Source organism: Akebia trifoliata, chromosome 1 (genome assembly GCF_017979445.1).
Source record: "Akebia trifoliata isolate Shusen 1 chromosome 1, ASM1797944v1, whole genome shotgun sequence".
Classification (NCBI taxonomy): Eukaryota; Viridiplantae; Streptophyta; class Magnoliopsida; order Ranunculales; family Lardizabalaceae; genus Akebia; species Akebia trifoliata.
In genome coordinates, this window is record NC_141375.1 from 4,027,043 (window position 1) to 4,046,195 (window position 19,153).

Genomic DNA, 19,153 nt, shown 5'->3' on the forward strand with positions numbered 1-19,153 from the left:
CACTCTAGCACGACTCTTTTCCCAAATGTCACCTCAATACAAGGCACAAACATTACGCCCATCCATACTTTTTTTTTTATTATGTCATCAACTCATCATCTTATCAAGACAATTGTGTACTATACTCATGTTGAAGAAGGTGCAAATTCTCCCAAATTTTTTTCTTATGATAACATCTTCTATTAAAATGCACAAATACCCCCATTTTTGTGGTCAGTCTGATCTAGAACCCACAACCTCCAAATTGCATTTCAATATGTAAAACAAGCAATGGGTCCAAACCCAATATGCGAATGCTCCTTTTCATAATGACTATAACGCATAACCATATATCCAGGCTATCGACCCAAATACATATAGGAAGGAAACCAAAACAGTAGACAAAGAAACTTATTAGATGCAAAGTACTTAATTATTTTATTTCGGTTTGTAAAGACAAGCAACATTATCATATCATTTATTATATAATGATCCGTAAAACAAGTTAAATTGCATTATTTATGGTAGAAGCAATAGTAGTTCTAGTACATGGTGGGCATCCAAAATTGAGCTTGTAAATAATCAACCATGTTCTTGTCAATTTGGAATGCCTTCCCAAGAACATCATCTGAAATGGGTGGCTTCGAATTGAAGACTGCATTCGCAATGGTGATGACACCTGGGTTCTGGCTGCTTAAAGCAGCAATGACCACTGCATTCGTGTGCCCGACATTGAATTGGAAGTGAATGAGCCCAATGGGGAATACGAACACATCACCCTTGTAGAGGACCTTGGTGATGAGGCGGTTATTGTCGGCATTGGAAGTAACAAATCCAACGTAGAGACTACCCTCTAAGACTGTTAAAATCTCAGTGCCTCTGGGATGTATGTGGGGTGGGTTGAGACCATAGGGTGCAAAGTCTATGCGAGCCATGGAGATGCCAAGGGTGTTCAGTCCTGGTATCTGGTCCACATTAGCTGGAGTCACACTGAACCCGAGTTGGTTCGACGTGTTTCCAGGCATATTGAGCCCATAAAGGAAGAAATCCTCAGCTGTAGCATGCTTTGGATCCTTGCAGAATTTCCCATTAACAAACACTGCAATTTAAAATTGATCAAGCATCAGTCAATGTGATCAGCTAAAAAAATTATAATAAAATAAAATAAAAATCAATGATTTTGTTGATAAATATAGGGTCATGTTCGGCAGCCAACTATTTGGCCAACCTGTTTTGTCTTATACGGGTTAGAAGTTTCAGAATGGGCTGATTTTTTGTGAGGATGATCTCTATGGTGAAGAGATCATCCTCGCCAAAAATCAAGCCATTCCTAAACTTCTAACACCAGTTTACAAATTGAAGAACCGTGGACTGTCCTTTTCTTCATAAACCACTTTTGATAGGATATATTAGAATGATAAAGAAAGATAAGAGAGAGAGAGAGAGAGAGAGAGAGAGAGAGAGAGAGAGAGAGAGAGTACCAGCATTCTTAGTGTCATTGATGGCAACACAAAAGTCTTGGAGGGGACTTGGATCAGAGGCAAAGGAAAGGGATGAAAGTGAGGCAAAGAGAACAAAAACTACAAACAACTTAAAACCCATTATACTTCTTCCTTAAATCTTTCTAACTTGATGTTCTTAAGGGTAAGAATTCTAACACCAAAATCATATCTATTTATATAGAGGTTGAGAGTTATTGTTGAAATGGTCTCATAAATTTGTTGCCTTTTTTTCCAAGGGAGAAGGTAGAAAGACTTGACAAAGTCTTCAAAAGCTAGAACTAAACTAAAGTTTATCTTTCTGGAGCATGGAATTAAGTTTTTTAGAGACTTAAGTATATAGACCTATTCCAGTTTAGTTTTATTTTATGATGGTTAAAACACGAAATCCAACAATCACGGAATGACACATGCATCTCGAGGATATGTCATGTATTTCTAGGCTAATCGTGAGGGTTGGAATTTGCGTTTTTAATTAGTCAAAGAATCACAACCCTTTTTATATATGATCAAGCTGATTCAAATGAATTGCAGAGATAATTTATGTATTTGACTATAAGGGGTTTTGGCTGTGTCACTCCAAATATTTTCAAGCATCTTACCTCAGAGTAAACACCAAAGAACAAGAAATCTGACACAAAGTTGAAATTATCAAACTGTCCACAAGCATATCCTAAGACTTGGTTTGATTTCTTTAAAGAAGTATTAAACGTTTTTTTTTTTAATAGTTAGAGATTACGTTAAAATTTACTTAATAAAGGGTGATCGTGACACTTCTTATGAGAAACTTATAAAGTTTTCTCTAGAAGAAATGCATGACGTGGTTAATTAAATAAATTGGCTTCTTACCAAAATAGGTAAGTATTTTTTTATTATTGAAATTACTAACCAGACATGTCTTTAGATAGAGAAATTTACCAAAACATTATCAACTTTTGACCAAATTCCCATTTCAGCTAACTATTCATTTCAATTCCCAAAATATAAAGAGGGAGATCGCAGGGTTTTCAAACTCTCTCGTTGGTTTAAAGTAGCGTGATATCTCTGATTTTTTTTTCTTTCAAAATGACAATATCGCTGGTTATAAAATTGACGATCTCCTATCTGACTTCTCATGTTGTGGAATTAAAATGAAAAGTGTGTTGCAATCAAAATTTCATCGTATTTAGGTCAAAATAGTAATTTACCCTTGTAAATATTTTTCTATTCATACTTTTCCTTTTATGTCTAGAAACTCATCTCTTGCCACTAAAATATTGAAGAAATTCAATGGTGGAGCTAGGATTTTCTTGTAGTGAGGACAACCTACTTAGATTTTTTTGTTTGAAGTTGAAGAAAAGGATATTTAGGTTATTTCCAATTAGTCAATGAAAGGAGTCCCAGTAGTCTTGTCGACAATAAATTTCAACAAATCTACCTCGAAATTTTTGAAATATGATTGCAAATGATTTTATTTATTTTTCTTATGAAAATGAGATATAGATTTCGGTATTTCCTCTGATTAACAGTTAAGTAAAAAATAATGATGTATGCAGCTTTTCTTCTCTCTGGGCTTCACGCTTTATTGACTGAAAATGTTACTTTAATGGTGATTTTGCTTTGTGTTTGATATTCTATAGAGGCTTTTGTAGATTTTCTTCTCTACGGACTTGCGCTTTATTGGTTGAGAAGGTTTCCTTGGCTTCTGGAGAAGGGCTTTATACTTGATCTTCTCTTTAATCAGAGTTTAGATATCTATAAAACTTTTGCTTTGTTTTTGGAGGAGGACTTGAAAGTTCTTCTTCTCTAAGGGGAAAGCTTCTATCTTCTGAGAGAAAGTGATCCCCTATCCCCTCCCAATGAGAGCGGCTCTTGTATTTATAGATTTAAAGGTAATTTAACTTGTCAATTATACCTCAACTTAAAGAGGTTTAATTGATTTGTTTAAATGCTAATTTGTCCAAATCCAATTTTAAGGTTTCTAGGGATCATTATTGGGCCAAACTCATTTACCTGGGTATAAGACCCAATATTTAATATGTGGATCACTTGGTTTTGTTTAGATCTATTAGTGAAAATCCAAAATCCAAGATTGTAGGAAGCACATTCCCAATTAATGGACTCAATTTGGATGTGAGGCCGATTTATAACTTTAAGGATTTTATTTTTTATTTATTTTATTTACAAAATTTATGAAGGCCTCCTCAAAATTTTGGTACCTACAAATGCCCCCTCAAGGATGCATCGTCGAATGTGAGATTGAGGATGAGGTATCCTTGATTATGTCGGTTGACACGTGAAGACTTTGAGTTTAGAGGGATTTGTCACGTGTCTTTGGAACATTGTAGTAGGACATCTTTCACTAAAGGATGGGTGATCCTCCAGAATAATTTAACCCACATGAAGATGTATAGTCCCAATATACTTAACATTTCTGTAGTTGAGATACATGAGATTAAATCCATGTGTTTGGTACATGCATGTACCAGAAGGTAGTATCAATACTTCATTCAAAGCACCTAGAAATAATTGTTGGGCTGCTTGATTATGAACCCCTCCTAGTTTCAACATTGAAAGATTTGTGCAAGTATTTATTGTGAGGATCTTGCTGATAAAGGCTAAACTAAAATTGATCATGATGCACGATAATCATTGATCATGGTATTTCTCATTTAAACTCCATCCCATACAAACTAATGGCCCATGTATTGGTTTTAGAAGCCCACGTATTCAGGTCCATTGCCTTTTTCATAGGTAACCATAAATCAAGCCCATTAAATCTTATGAGGCCCAGAAGCATTAAACCCAAAGTTGATTATGTGAGAAGCACAAGATCACATCTCTTTGTCATGATCTTCAACCCTTGAACATAACTCAAATTGGGGAATCTAACTCCTTCAAGAAAAGCCCTTTGTTGTGGTTCGAAGGCATATAAAGCATCCAACAACGGTTTAGTGATCCATTCATATGGAAAAAAAATTTAGTTCTCATTTTGATAAAAAGAAGAAAGTTGATATTGGGGGTTAGATTAGATAATGAAACCAAGTTTTTCATCTTCTAGAAATTCCAGGGGCTGGATTTGAAGAAGGTACAGTTGTTTTTGGTAGTAGAATCAAACATGTTTTTTGAGGAAATGATAATCAATGGCTGAATCAAGATCTTGAGAACGGATTTGGATTGAAGGATCAAAGGATTTGGTCAATCATCACACGTTTGTGTTTGAGTCAACTAACTAGAATTTCGGAATGATCTTAAGGACTCCAATGAGTTGCATCTGAGTCACCTCAAATTTAATTGGGCCAAGTTAAATGGGTAACAATGGACCTGATTTGTTGAATGTTGGCCCAAAAGGAGTAAACTTCAAACTTTTGAGCATGCATGCGCAGGAAATTGGTTTCCCTTTTAGGAAACCTTCAAAAATCATTCCCAGATTTAGATAAAACTCTAGAGTTTGAAATCCTTCATCAATTTGAAGTAGAAATCTAGAGTCCATAGGAGAGAGTTCTTTTCCAACTAAGACTCTTTGGATTTTATAAAATTGTGGACCATTTTTTTTAAAATCACCAAACGAGAGGACCACCCAGGTAAATCCGTGGATCCCTCTCCCTTTCTTCCTCTTTTATTCCGTCCAACTACTCTTCAAAGTAGAGTTTTAATTCCACACAAACTCGTCAACGAGTTTAAAGGGGATTTGAATTCCAATCTTCTTATTAACAGAGCACACCCATGAGAAGTTTAATTCGACAAATTTAATTTGAAACACCACGTCTCATCAAGGAATGCTCTCTTTTCTTTTCTTCCCTCTCCAATTCCACTTCCAACTCTTCTTCTCCAATCCTTCTCTAACACTACTTCTTTTTCTCTATTTTTTTTTTCGTCTTTGCACATCCGTGGGAACAAAGGTACGCGGAGCGGCCAGCTTTAGTTTTTCTTTTTTTTAGAACCAGGTAATTTCATCTTCTTTCTTAAATTAAAAAAAAAAATCAGCAACATGGTAGTCGGCCACTCCGTAAAAGAACTCTTTCTCTATCTTCCTTATTTTCTAAACAAAACAGGGGCTGCGACTTCCACCCATAAACGAACCATCGTATGGTCCATCTCTCTTTCAAATTTCTTCTGTATTTTCCATTACTCCTCTGCCAACTTTTTCCTTTTGAGGACCTCCCCTAAAACAGAATACAGCACCCTCGCAGACTTCCCCTTCATTGGCTTCCATCCAACAAACTCTTAATGGATTTTTTGGGGGTACCTGTGACGAATTTAAGGTGCCGTTTGCTAATAACTCCTCTTTATGAACTCTGCAATTCAAACACTAATGAATAGCAGAGATTTGAAGAACTCTCGTGACCTCTCAATCTCTTATGTGAGTCTAAAACCTCTATAGCTGACGATTTCGGAAAAATAAAATTTCAGAGAAGAGAAAAAAAATGGCGATTATAGGAAATGGGAGAAAAGGAAATCCATTTAGATCTGGGTCTTCTACAATGAGTCGTCTTCTTCTGGACTTCATGGGCTTTGGATTCGATCTAGATTTTTTTTTTCTCTCCTTACTCCATTGATGGATGTAGAGATCTATAAACCCTTCGACCGAGGGTTTTTTTTTTTTTTTTTTTAATTTTAGAAGTTATATTAACACACCAACCTTTATTTGTAATACACCAAAAGGGGTGGCTGTTTGCACACCAATTTTTTCTTGTAACAAACAAAAAGAGGTGGCTGTTTGCACACCAAATTTTACTTGTAACATACCACATATTTTGCTTAAGAAACCTTTAGGATTCTTCATTGATTTAAATAAGACTCTTGAATCAGAATCCTTTGTTGATTTGAATTTGAACCTTCCTATTCGTAATAAATGTCCTTTTCTGAAAGCGCCCTCGATCCGCAGGGTGCACGGATCCGCTTTTGACCTTTGAGGTTTGGGAGTCGCCACTTAGTTACTGCGGTCTAAAAATCGAACTTTGATTCTAAAAGGCAAATAAACTAATCTATGAAAGAAAAATACGGGTCCGAGGATCACGTTACGGGGTTGGAAGGTGTTAGGCACCAATCCCGCCCGGCAAATGCCGGTCTCTACTAATTTCCAAATAAAACTACATTGCTAACAAGACCTAAATAACAATAAAAAAAAATTAAAAATACTCACCTTTTTCGAACGCAACGATTTTGTTCCCTCAGATTTGATAGAATAGCTCCTCATACAATATTCCTCGCTTCGTTCTGTCTCCGGATCTGATTTCTGATCTCCGAGGCGAGGTATCTCTTCCTTAGATTTGGATTCTTCAAATTTTTTTTTTTTATAGATTTCTAGGTGTTTTTCGAGTTAAAATCAAAGTATGGGTATTATGTAAGGAGTTAGGACATCAAAATTAGGGTTTATGAAAGGTTAGGGAAGCTTTTTAACCTACTTTTTCTAGGGTTTATTATTTGATAGGAAAATAGGTTGTGAGGACCCCTATTTATAGATTCTTTAAGTGTTTGTTTACATAAAATTAGTGTTTAATTATAATTCTTTTAGTTAGAGTTATATTTTAATTTGAATTATTTTAGGTAGAGTTATATTTTAATTATAATTATATTAAATAGAGTTATTATTTAATTAGGATCGTTAAATAGAATTATTATTTAATTAGAACTCTATTAGGATTTTGACTTTTGGTCTTATTTGATTGACTTCAAGATTTTGACTTTAGTCTTACTTGATTGACTTTAATATCTTGACTTTAGTCTTACTTGAGTGACTTTAATTTTGACTTTAGTCTTACTTGATTGACTTTAATATCTTGAATTTAGTATTACTTGATTGACTTTAATTTTTTGGAGAACCCCGCTCTATTATATATTTAATTCTTTGGACCCCCAAATGGAGGGGTCCTTGAATAAATATCTTGGCAACCATCAGTAATTTTGCCTGAGAGCATGATTGATTGATTTTTTGGTTCAAAAATTTTTAAATAAATTTTATTAATGTTTCACTTTACATTATTTAATGTTTTATTTATTAATTTCAAAATTTTTAATTATAAAAATTATAAAATTACTATTTTATCCTCGGAGAGGACTTTTGTGTTTCAAGTCGATTTTTTATGTTCTAGGATGTTTTAGAATCGATTTTTCGTAAGGAATTCAATGAAATATTAGTTTGTATCATTTATAAATTTTTTTGTGTGGAATGGTAGTGAACTTTATGAGGGGTATTTTCATAATTTTATCGAATTATTTGAAAATTGACAAAATGATTTATTTGATTTCGATTTGTTATTTTATGTGTTTGAATGGGTTTTCCTAAGCGTAACGTAGGCTCTAAGGATATTTTAAGGTTAAGGGTATTTTGATAATTTGATTATTTTTTAATGATTTTTATCGTGAAACTTCTTTTTATCTGAAAAATGATGATTTCTAAGCTTTTGGGATTATATTTTTCTATCGTACCGTGGTTTTTACAGTTTTGTCAGTTCGAGATACTTCATCCAGATTTATGAAACATATCTGGTAACAAAATAAAGCATTAGAATAAACATCCATCATTGGGAACCGTTGCAATCGGGTTGACGAGTTAATTAATCAGGCGAGTGCAAAAATGGGGTGTCTACATTTTCCAATTAAAATTTCCTAGGCATCATAAACTTGAAGACGTTATTCCCTTTCTTTCACTTTATATATATATATATAATATATATTATTATTTTTATTTATTTATTTAAGTTCTCTTTTGATTATTGGAACGTAAGAGGAAACTAAGAGCTTTAGTCCTTGTTATTGCTTCCCAGTGTAGACACCCCATTATTGCATCTGCCTAATTCAACAATTCGTCACCCGATTTTGGTGGATTCCTAATGATGAATATAAAAGAACTCGAAGGCTTGTGAGTACTGTTTGGTTCCTTCTGTTTCTAGTTTCTTTTCATCCTTCCTACTCGTCACGACTTAACCTAGAAATTTACGCACGCTTAGGATCGTTACATCTTACACCCGACTTAACAAGCACGTACGCATAGGTTCGCTACACATTTCGATAATTTAGAGACCTCGCTACGATAGGAAAATATGGATCCCTCCCTTTCTTCCTCTTTTATTCCGTCCAACTACTCTTCAAAGTAGAGTTTTAATTCCACACAAACTCGTCAACGAGTTTAAAGGGGATTTGAATTCCAATCTTCTTATTAACAGAGCACACCCATGAGAAGTTTAATTCGACAAATTTAATTTGAAACACCACGTCTCATCAAGGAATCCTCTCTTTTCTTTTCTTCCCTCTCCAATTCCACTTCCAACTCTTCTTCTCCAATCTTTCTCTAACACTACTTTTTCTCTATTTATTCCATTCTTCATTTTTTATTTTTTCGCGTCTTTGCACATCCGTGGGAACAAAGAGGTATGCGGAGCACCCAAATTTAGTTCTTCTTTTTTTTACAACCAGGTAATTTCATCTTCTTTCTTAAATAATAATAAAAAAATCAGCAACATAGTCCGCCACTCCGTAAAAGAACTCTTTCTCTATCTTCCTTCTTTTCTAAACAAAACAGGGGCTGCGACTTCCACCCACAAACGAACCATCGTATGGTCCATCTCTCTTTCAAATTTCTTCTATATTTTCCATTACTCCTCTGCCAACATTTCCTTTTGAGGACCTCCCCTAAAACAGAATACAGCACCCTCGCAGACTTCCCCTTCATTGGCTTCCATCCAACAAACTCTTAATGGATTTTTTTGGGGGTACCTGTGACGAATTTAAGGTGCCGTTTGCTAATAACTCCTCTTTATGAACTTTGCAATTCAAACACTAATGAATAGCAGAGATTTGAAGAACTCTCGTGACCTTTCAATCTCTTATGTGAGTCTAAAACCTCTATAACTAACGATTTCGGAAAAATAAAATTTCAGAGAAGAGAAAAAAAAATGGCGATTATAGGAAATTGGAGAAAAGGAAATCCATTTAGATCTGGGTCTTCTACAATGAGTCGTCTTCTTCTAGACTTCATGGGCTTTGGATTCGATCTAGATTTTTTTTTCTCTCCTTACTCCATTGATGGATGTATAGATCTATAAACCCTTCGACCGAGGGTTTTTTTTTTTTTTTTTTTTTAAAATTTTAGAAGTTATATTAACACACCAACCTTTATTTGTAATACACCAAAAGGGGTGGCTGTTTGCACACCAATTTTTACTTGTAACAAACAAAAAGAGGTGGTTGTTTGCACACCAAATTTTACTTGTAACATACCACATATTTTGCTTAAGAAACCTTTAGGATTCTTCATTGATTTAAATAAGACTCTTGAATCAGAATCCTTTGTTGATTTGAATTTGAACCTTCCTATTCGTAAGAAATGTCATTTTCTGAAAGCGCCTTCGATCCGCGGAGTGCACGGATCCGCTTTTGACCTTTGAGATTTGGGAGTCGCCACTTAATTACTGCGGTCTAAAAATCGAACTTTGACTCTAAAAGGCAAATAAACTAATCTATGAAAGAAAAATACGGGTCCGAGGATCACGTTACGGGGTTGGAAGGTGTTAGGTACCAATCTCGCCCGGCAAATGCCGGTCTCTACTAATTCCCAAATAAAACTACATTGCTAACAAGACCTAAATAACAATAAAAAAATAAAAATGCTCACGTTTTTCGAACGCAACGATTTTGTTCCCTCAGATCTGATAGAATAGCTCCTCATATAATATTCCTCGCTTCGTTCTGTCTCCGGATCTGATTTCTGATCTTCGAGGCGAGGTATCTCTTCCTTGGATCTGGATTCTTCAGATTTTTTTTTTATGGATTTCTATGTGTTTTGAAAGGCTTCTAGGTGTTTTTTGAGCTAAAATCAAAGTATAGGTATTATGTAAGGAGTTAGGACTTCAAAATTAGGGTTTATGAGAGGTTAAGGAAGCTTTTTGACATACTTTTTCTAGGGTTTATTATTTGATAGGAAAATAGGTTGTGAGGACCCCTATTTATAGATTTGTTAAGTGTTTGTTTAGATATAATTAATGTTTAATTATAATTCTTTTAGTTAGAGTTATATTTTAATTAGAATTATTTTAGGTAGAGTTATATTTTAATTAGAATTCTATTAAATAGAGTTATTATTTAATTAGGATTGTTAAATAGAACTATTATTTAATTAAAACTCTATTAGGATTTTGATTTTTGGTCTTATTTGATTGACTTCAAGATTTTGACTTTAGTCTTACTTGATTGACTTTAATATCTTGATTTTAGTCTTACTTGAGTGACTTTAATTTTGACTTTAGTTTTACTTGATTGACTTTAATATCTTGAATTTAGTATTACTTGATTGACTTTAATTTTTTGGAGAACCCCGCTCTATTATATATTTAATTCTTTGGACCCCCAAATGGAGGGGTCCTTGAATAAATATCTTAGCAACCATCAACAATTTTGCCTGAGAGCATGATTGATTGATTTTTTGGTTCAAAAAATTTTAAATTAATTTTATTAATGTCTCACTTTACATTATTTAATGTTTTATTTATTAATTTCAAAAATTTTAATTATAAAAATTATAAAATTACTGTTTTATCCTTGGAAAGGACTTTTGTGTTTCAAGTCGATTTTTTATGTTCTAGGATGTTTTAGAATCGATTTTTCGTAAGGAATTCAATGGAAATATTAGTTTGTGTCATTTATGAAATTTTTTGTGTGGAATGGTAGTGAACTTTATGAGGGGTATTTTCGTAATTTTATCGAATTGTATGAAAATTAGCGAAATGATTTATTTGATTTCGATTTGTTATTTTATGTGTTTGAATGGGTTTTCCTAAGCGTAACGTAGGCTTTAGGGATATTTTAAGGTTAAGGGTATTTTACTAATTTGATCATTTTTTAATGATTTTTATCGTGAAACTTCTTTTTATCTGAAAAATGATGATTTCTAAGCTTTTGGGATTATATTTTTCTATCGTACCGTGGTTTCTACAGTTTTGTCAGTTCCAGATACTTCATCCAGATTTCTGAAACATATCTGGTAACAAAATAAAGCATTAGAATAAACATCCATCATTGGGAACCGTTGCAATCGGGTTGACGAGTTAATTAATCAGGCGAGTGCAAAAATGGGGTGTCTACATTTTCCAATTAAAATTTCCTAGCATCATAAACTTAAAGACGTTGTTCCCTTTCTTTCACTTTATATATATATATAATATATATATATATATATATATATATATATATATATATATATATATATATATATATATATATATATATATATATTATTTTTATTTATTTATTTAAGTTCTCTCTTGATTATTGGAACGTAAGAGGAAACTAAGAGCTTTAGTCCTTGTTATTGCTTCCCAGCCACTTAGAGTTTCTCCATAACTTAAAGCTTCAGTCTTTGTCATTGCCAAAAAAGTAATCTCCAAAACTTACAACTTTTTCTTTTAGTACATTTTGTTCTTATATACAATGATTTACAACAAGGTGCATTGATCAAGAAATTAAGAACTATTCTTGTCCGCTAAATTTTATAATGACAATATTTGTTAATCATGCTTGGGGCAAACATTGTTGACTTGTCAGAAGAATTACGTGATGAGAGACGTACCCGTAGAAGAATTATGCGACGAAAACTTTATTCAGTTAGTTGGCCAATCTCTAAAGTAACTGTTCATCAGTAGTGCTTATGAGTGGACAACGTCAACTGACTAACAAACATCAACTGGTTAGAAGAATCACATGATGCAAGATTTATACACGTAGAAGTACCATGTGGCAAAAAATTTGTCCAGCTAGTTGATCAATCTCTAAAGTAATTGTTCATCAGTAATGCTTGGAAGTAGACAACGTCAACTGATTGACAAACATCAACTAAGTAGAAGAATCACAAAACACTAGATTTGTACTTGTAGAAGAACCATGCAACAAAAAATTTATCCAGCCAGTTGGCCAATCTCTAAAGATACTGTTCATCAGTAATGCTTAAGAGTGGTCAACGTTAACTGGCTAGAAGAATCACAAGACACAAGACACAATATTTGTACTTGCAGAAAAATCATAGGACAAAAAATTTGTCCAGCCAATTAGCCACTCTCTAAAGAAATTGTTCATCAATAGGGCTTAGAAGTGGACAACGTCAACTGGCTAGAAGAACCATACGACGAAGTATTTGTACAGTTGGTTGGCCAATTTCTAAAGTAACTGTTAATTAGTTGTGCTTAAGAGTGGACAATGTCAACTGACTAACAAACATCAACTAACTAGAAGAACCATGCGACGAAGTATTTGTATAGCCGATTGGCCAATCTATAGTGCTAGAGCATTATTGAGCATGATGGCTTTTTTTATTCATACTCTTATATATATCTTTAATCAATGTGACACTAGTACTTAGTGAGACATATTATTTTTAAATAAGTGTGTTTATTCTTTTTTTTTTTGAATTCCGTAGAGATGGCTAAAGATATTATTTCCAAAAATTCAAGGAATAAGAATCGTTCCAAACGGAGTTTACCACGTGAAGGTTGGGTAGATGACCCTACAGATCCTTCTTAGAAAGAAAAATGATTTTGTTTTTCCTTTGTTATGATAGTTGGTCATTCAAAAGGAGGAAATATTTCATTTGTAGAGCTGAAGCTTGTTGTACACACACACACACACACACACACACACACACACCGATGATTGGTCCTTTGAAGGTACAAGATACATAAAGAGATACATCACTTGACATGATAGCTTTAAGTGAATATCCTTCAACAGTTGACATAATCCCTAGTGATGAGATTGATTCAGAGCGTCAACCATCTTTATGTCATCCTTCACATCATGATCAAACTCGTAATTGTCCACAAGCTATTTTGGCGTAGAAAATCATGCAATGTTTCACTCAATGGGGTTCAGATATTGAACCTCGAGGCGACATTCGATATCTCAGTAATTTTTGGGACTGGAGCTTAGATGTGAGCCATAAACTATAGAGTAGAAAGTCAATAGCTTCCTTTGGTGAAGCTATATTTGCAGCTAGTAAGGAGTACAATCGTCCTACCAGCATGTATCGGACTTTATGTGAGTTTTGGTGTTCCGAGACCAACACTTTTGTGACGGATTGAGGGGAAATTTACATTTCTTTATGAAAAATGCATAATATTTCTAGACTTTCTATTACATGTGAGTATTAAAAAGAAATGGTGCCTAGTTTTGATAAACTCATGGGTTGCAATGATGTTTTAAGGCTTCTTTTTTCTTGTCAATACATGTTCAAGGCATATGCTTTACTAATTTTTGAAAAGGGGAGTGACTGTATTAGTCACAGTGAATGGCTTGATTTCTGGTACATTATGTAGACACCTCATTTCTGCATCCGCCTGATTAATCAACTCGTCAATCCGATCGTAATGATTCCCAATGATGGATGTTATTTCCATTGCTTTATTTTGTTACCAGAAATATTTCAAAATCCGGATGAGGTATCTCAAACTGATAAAATTGTAGAAATCACGCTACGCTAGGAAAATACGATCCCAAAAACATAGAAATCATCATCTTGCAGACCAAAAAGAAGCTTCACGATAAAAATCACTAAAAATGACCAAATGACCAAAATACCCCTAATATCAAAATAACCCTAGAGCCTACATTACGCTTAGGAAAACCTATTCAAACACATAAAACAACAAATCGGAATCAAATAAATCATTTCACCAATTTTCACAAAATTTGATAAAATTACGAAAATGCCTTACAATCATTTTACACAAAAAAAACTTCATACATGACACAAACCAATATTTCCATTGAATTCCTTATGAAAAACTGATTCTAAAACATCCTAGAACATCGAAAATCGACTTAAAACGCGAAAAGTCCTCTCCGGGGGTAAAACGGTAATTTCACGATTTTCATAATTAAAATTTTCAAAATTAATAAATAAAATATTAAATAATTAAAGTGAAACATTAATGAAATTAATTTAAAATTTTGAACCAAAGAAATTGATCAATCGGGCTCTTAGGCAAAATTGTTGAGGGTTCGTGAGATATTTCTTTAAGGACCCCTCCATTTGGGGGTCCAAAGAATTAAAGATATAATAGAGGGGGGTTCTCCAAAAATTAAATTCAATCAAGCAAGACTAAGGTCAAGGTATTAAAGTCAATCAAGTGAGATGAAAGTCAAAATTAAAGTCAATTAAGCAAGACTGAAGTCAAGATATTAAAAGTCAATCAATTAAGACTAAAGTCAAAATATTAAAAGTCAATCAAATAAGACTAAAAGTCAAAATCCTAATAGAGTTCCAATTAAATAATAACTCTATCTAATAGAGTTCTAACTAAAACACAACTCCACCTTAAATAATTCTAATTAAAACACAACTGTACCTAAAACAAGTCTAACTAAAACACAACTCTAACTAAAAGAATTCCAATCAAACACTAATCCTATCTAAATTAACCCCTAAAAAAATCTATAAATAGAGGTCCTCACACCCTATTTTCGTATCAAATCATAAATCCTAAGAGAAGTAGGTCAAAAAGCCTCCCTAACCTCCTATAAACCCTAGTTTTGAAGTCCCAACTCCTTACCTAATAACCATACTTCGATTTTAGCATAAAAAACACCTAAAAGTCCTTCAAAAATACCCCAAAATCCACAAACAAATCCGAAGAATTCAGATCTAAGGAAGGGATACCTCGCCTCGGATATCAGAAATCAGATCCGGAGACAGACCGAAGTAAGGAATTCTGTAAAAGGAGTTACTCAATCAGATCTGAGGGAACGATAAAGTTGTCTTCGGAAAAGTATAATTTCTTATTTTTTATCTAGGTTTTTTTTAGCAATGTAATTTATTTGGAAAATTAGTAGAGACCGTCTTTGGTCGGGCGGGGTTGGTGCCTAACACCTTCCAACCCCGTAACGTGATCCCTGGACCATTTTTTCTTTCGTAGATTAGTAACGTTTGCCTTTTTTAGAGTCAGTTTGATTCCTAGACCGTAATAACTAGGTGGCGACTCCCAAACCTCAAGGGTCAAAAGCGGATCCGCGCACCCGACGGATCGATGGCGCTTTCAGTGGTGACTCCATTGGGGACCATTGAGGATCAGACTTGAAAAATCCCAAGTATGGGAGCATTGCCAGTAGGACCTAGTTTTTTTTATTTTATTTTATTTTTAGTTTTTATTTTATTTTGATTTTTATCATTCTTTTGGCTCTATTGTCGATCATTGATTGGGATGTTGAATATTTTTGTTTGGCATATCTTTGTTATGGTTCAATTTGGGGTCATTCAGAATGATCCTAAATAATGCAGGGTATCGAAGGATAATGACATGGGGAATGACCCACTTTTTATTATTTGGAGTATTGTTGGGTCTGAATTATCCTCTATTAACATCGTTCAATTTGATCTTGAGTGCTTTGATTTGGCATATGATGTTCTATGGTTCAATCAAAGATTATCTGAAAAGACCCTAACTAATGATAGATTGCAAGGGAATGGGTGGGATAATAATTATTAGATTCTGATTTTTTTTATTTGTTAATTTGTGATTTTTTATCTTTATCTTTATTTTTTTTTATGTTCTGTGGGCGTGTGACGAAAAGAAAAGAGAGTTTTTTTATTTCGTCAACAACATCAATGTGCTGATGTAGTTGGTGTGCCAAAAGTGAAACGTTTTTTTTTACACCGTCTTAACAATAATAATGTGCTGATATGGTTGGTGTGTAACAAATAAAATTGTTTCTTTTCTACGCTCACATCATCTTCTTAAAACGTCCTACTTTTCTGTTCACTGTCTCTAACAGAGAGACCTTTGTTTTCATAGTCTCTAACAAGAGAGACCATTGTTTTTATCGTCTCTAATAAGAGAGACCATTGTTCCAAGTCATTGGTTACCCAGCTTCGTTGTTTTCCAACAGAGATGATCGGTTTTATCCTCCCATGCCAATCAGATTAGGAACCAAAGGATTGACGATTTTCCTAATGGAGAGACATGGAGCTTCGAATCAACAGCCCCCTTTGAACTCTTTTCGTTCTAGAACGACTTTAATGAATCGGCTTTCCTTTCATCTATCGAAACAAGAGTTCACAGTTGCTGGTTTTGACCGGCAGTAGATTGTGATTCGGATTAGAAGAGTAAGATTTTTTCTCATTTGCTATTAGGAATAGCAGCGTTTAAAAAAAAATGGCTGGTATGCGATTAAAAAAATAATTTTTCTTTTACTTTTTCTATCTTCTTCTCGACTTGAGAAAGAAGAAACAGCAAAGAGGTGACGCCTTCTTCTTCGTCTCTCTCTCTCTCTCTCTCTCTCTCTCTCTCTGTGAGTTCGTGATATATTGTAATAGAGCCCGTAAAGTTGCAGTTTGAAGGTTGAGTTGCAAAAAATTTGGTGTGTCCGCAGGATTTCTCTGTGGTGTTGACAGATCTATGGTTAATTCTTCTCTTTCTTTCTTGATTTAAATAAATATAATGTCTTATATTTGATTATGTGCTTTTATTGGATTAGTAAAAAAAAAAAAAGAAAAAAAAAAGGGGTTGAGTGTTGGGTTGTGTTGGCAGCCATATGATAATGATAAAAAAAATTTTGAATTGTGAGTGGTGCATGCGTTTTATATTGCTGGCAGCAATATGTGTAAAAACAAAAAAAAATTATGTTGCTAACAGCAGCATACATACATATTCTTAAAAATAAAAAAAAAAAAAAATTTTTTGGATGTATGTTATGACAGCAACATAGAAACATAAAAAAATAAAAATCTGTTTTGTGTGTTGCTAGCAGCAAGATTTGTTTAAAAAAAAAAAAACAGACTTACTTGGCAGACTTAGTGCTGCATTTGATGTCAAAAAATAAAAAAAATTTGTTACTTAACAAGCTTTGAGGTGGGACGCATGTTTTATAAAGTTTTTTTTACCCTCAATTCATTAATGCTGATTTGTTGAATAAGAATTTCAATGGGGTATTCTAAATGATTAATCATTTACATGGGTCCTACTTGAAATTTCATTTATTCATGAAAATCACTTGCCTTATCAGAAGGGCGTTCTAGACACCAAATGTGCTTCTCAAATAGCAAGACTAACCTCACTAGTTTAATAAGATTTCTTGCTTATTAAGGGTTGTTAAACTCACCACGTGGCACTTAAAAGCATGATCTTCATAGACTTGTAGAGGAGGGAATTCCACAAGTTTTAAGAAAAATGAGTAAACAAATTATTCATGTTATTCTTGGATCCAAACTTCTTCCACCAAATTTATACAGGCTGTGAAATTGGATTACCGATGAGATGATCACGTTGGCGAAATAACCCTTAGTAAAATTTGAAATCCTATTGTGTTAGTCGGGTAAGCTTGAATTTTCCCATTAGGTTTATTGAGTGACAAATTTTATAAACTAAGGGATTTTTTTTTAGATAGGTCTGCCAAGTAAATTGAAAAAAAAAAGAGGGGTTGGATTTCAAAAATCAATTAGGGGGTGATTTTTTCTTAAGTGAGTCAACTCAGTTGAACCCGTCTTACATCACGTGAGGTGTTGATTGTGTGCTACTTGTGTTAATATATTCTTCTTTTTCTTTATGTGATTTTATCATAAAATGTGTTGCTATGATACCTCAATTTCGAACGTAATGAGTTGGGTTGACTCATTTGAATTTATTGGTCTTATGCAACTTATTACTTGTTCTCATACATTCCATTGATATTTAACGATGACACTTCATGTGATATTTTTTCATGTTTTATGATGTTGAATGCTATGAAACGAGTTAACTCGATGAATTCATATTTGAATAGGGTGCATGGTTTTCTTTTGATACCTGATTGATATGATGGTATCCCTTGGATATCTCCATTGCTTGAACCATTAAGTCTAACATGTTAATTGTGTGATTTTAATTAGTTAATTGGGTTTGATTCAATTGATTGATTTTAATTTCTTATAATTTGCATGTTATGATTTTGATCTCTGTAATCTTCGAATGTTTGAATTCACTATGTTTGTGGCCCATTGATGATCTGATCTGGCCCATGGGACCATTTGTTTAAAAAAGGCCCCGGGCACACCCCACCCTGATTTGCACACACCACATGCATGTTTACTGTTTTGCACACTTACACGTCATATATAGCCAACGTGGCGCTAGTGCGTGGCCCGATCTCTTCGGAGATGTGACGTCATTCATGAAAATCACAACTCCAGTCACGTACCTTAGGGTATATCAAACTGGGGTATCAATATCGTCTGATCAGGTGATTCTGAGAAGTATGTTGATACACCCAGGCTGGAGCGACCTGAGCCTTTGACCTATTGTGAGCCACACAGTCACATGTCCCGATTGCCAACGTAGTACTAGTACGTGGTCGGTCCCCTCGTGGGATGCCAAACCATTTATAAAAGCTATAACTCTTGACTCGTACTCATAGGTATGTAAAAGATAATCTAAGTATATCAATTGCACTTCTTGGTCAAAATCGGTGCCTAAGAGAGATCTTGCCCCGCTGTACCCTACTGTACGAGGGAGATAGACTACGTCTATTCTAGACGAGAGGTATTTAAGTGGGCCTTTGCTCAGCATTGTGCGCCACCTCTTAACTGGAGATCAAACTGGCTGTTTTTGACTTCAGAGAAGTGAGTTGAGATTTTAGATTATCACCTATACGGTATATCAAACCAAGTCACCACGTATCGAGAGGTATATAGGTGTATTTGGGCAAGAGTGGCCAGATAAAAATACATTGCATGT

At 34.1% G+C, this 19,153-nt stretch overlaps 1 protein-coding gene across 1 annotated transcript; it reads right to left on the reverse strand.

Moving 5' to 3' along the window:
• Positions 1-403: 403 nt before the first annotated feature.
• On the reverse strand, positions 404-1,612 carry LOC147410453 (germin-like protein subfamily 1 member 13). Its single transcript, XM_086441682.1, has 2 exons — positions 1,461-1,612; positions 404-1,078 (listed from the first exon to the last, which is right to left on the reverse strand). Exons 1-2 carry the CDS (start codon positions 1,579-1,581, stop codon positions 522-524), a joined length of 678 nt encoding a protein of 225 aa, XP_086297808.1. The 5' UTR covers positions 1,582-1,612; the 3' UTR covers positions 404-521.
• Positions 1,613-19,153: the final 17,541 nt, after the last annotated feature.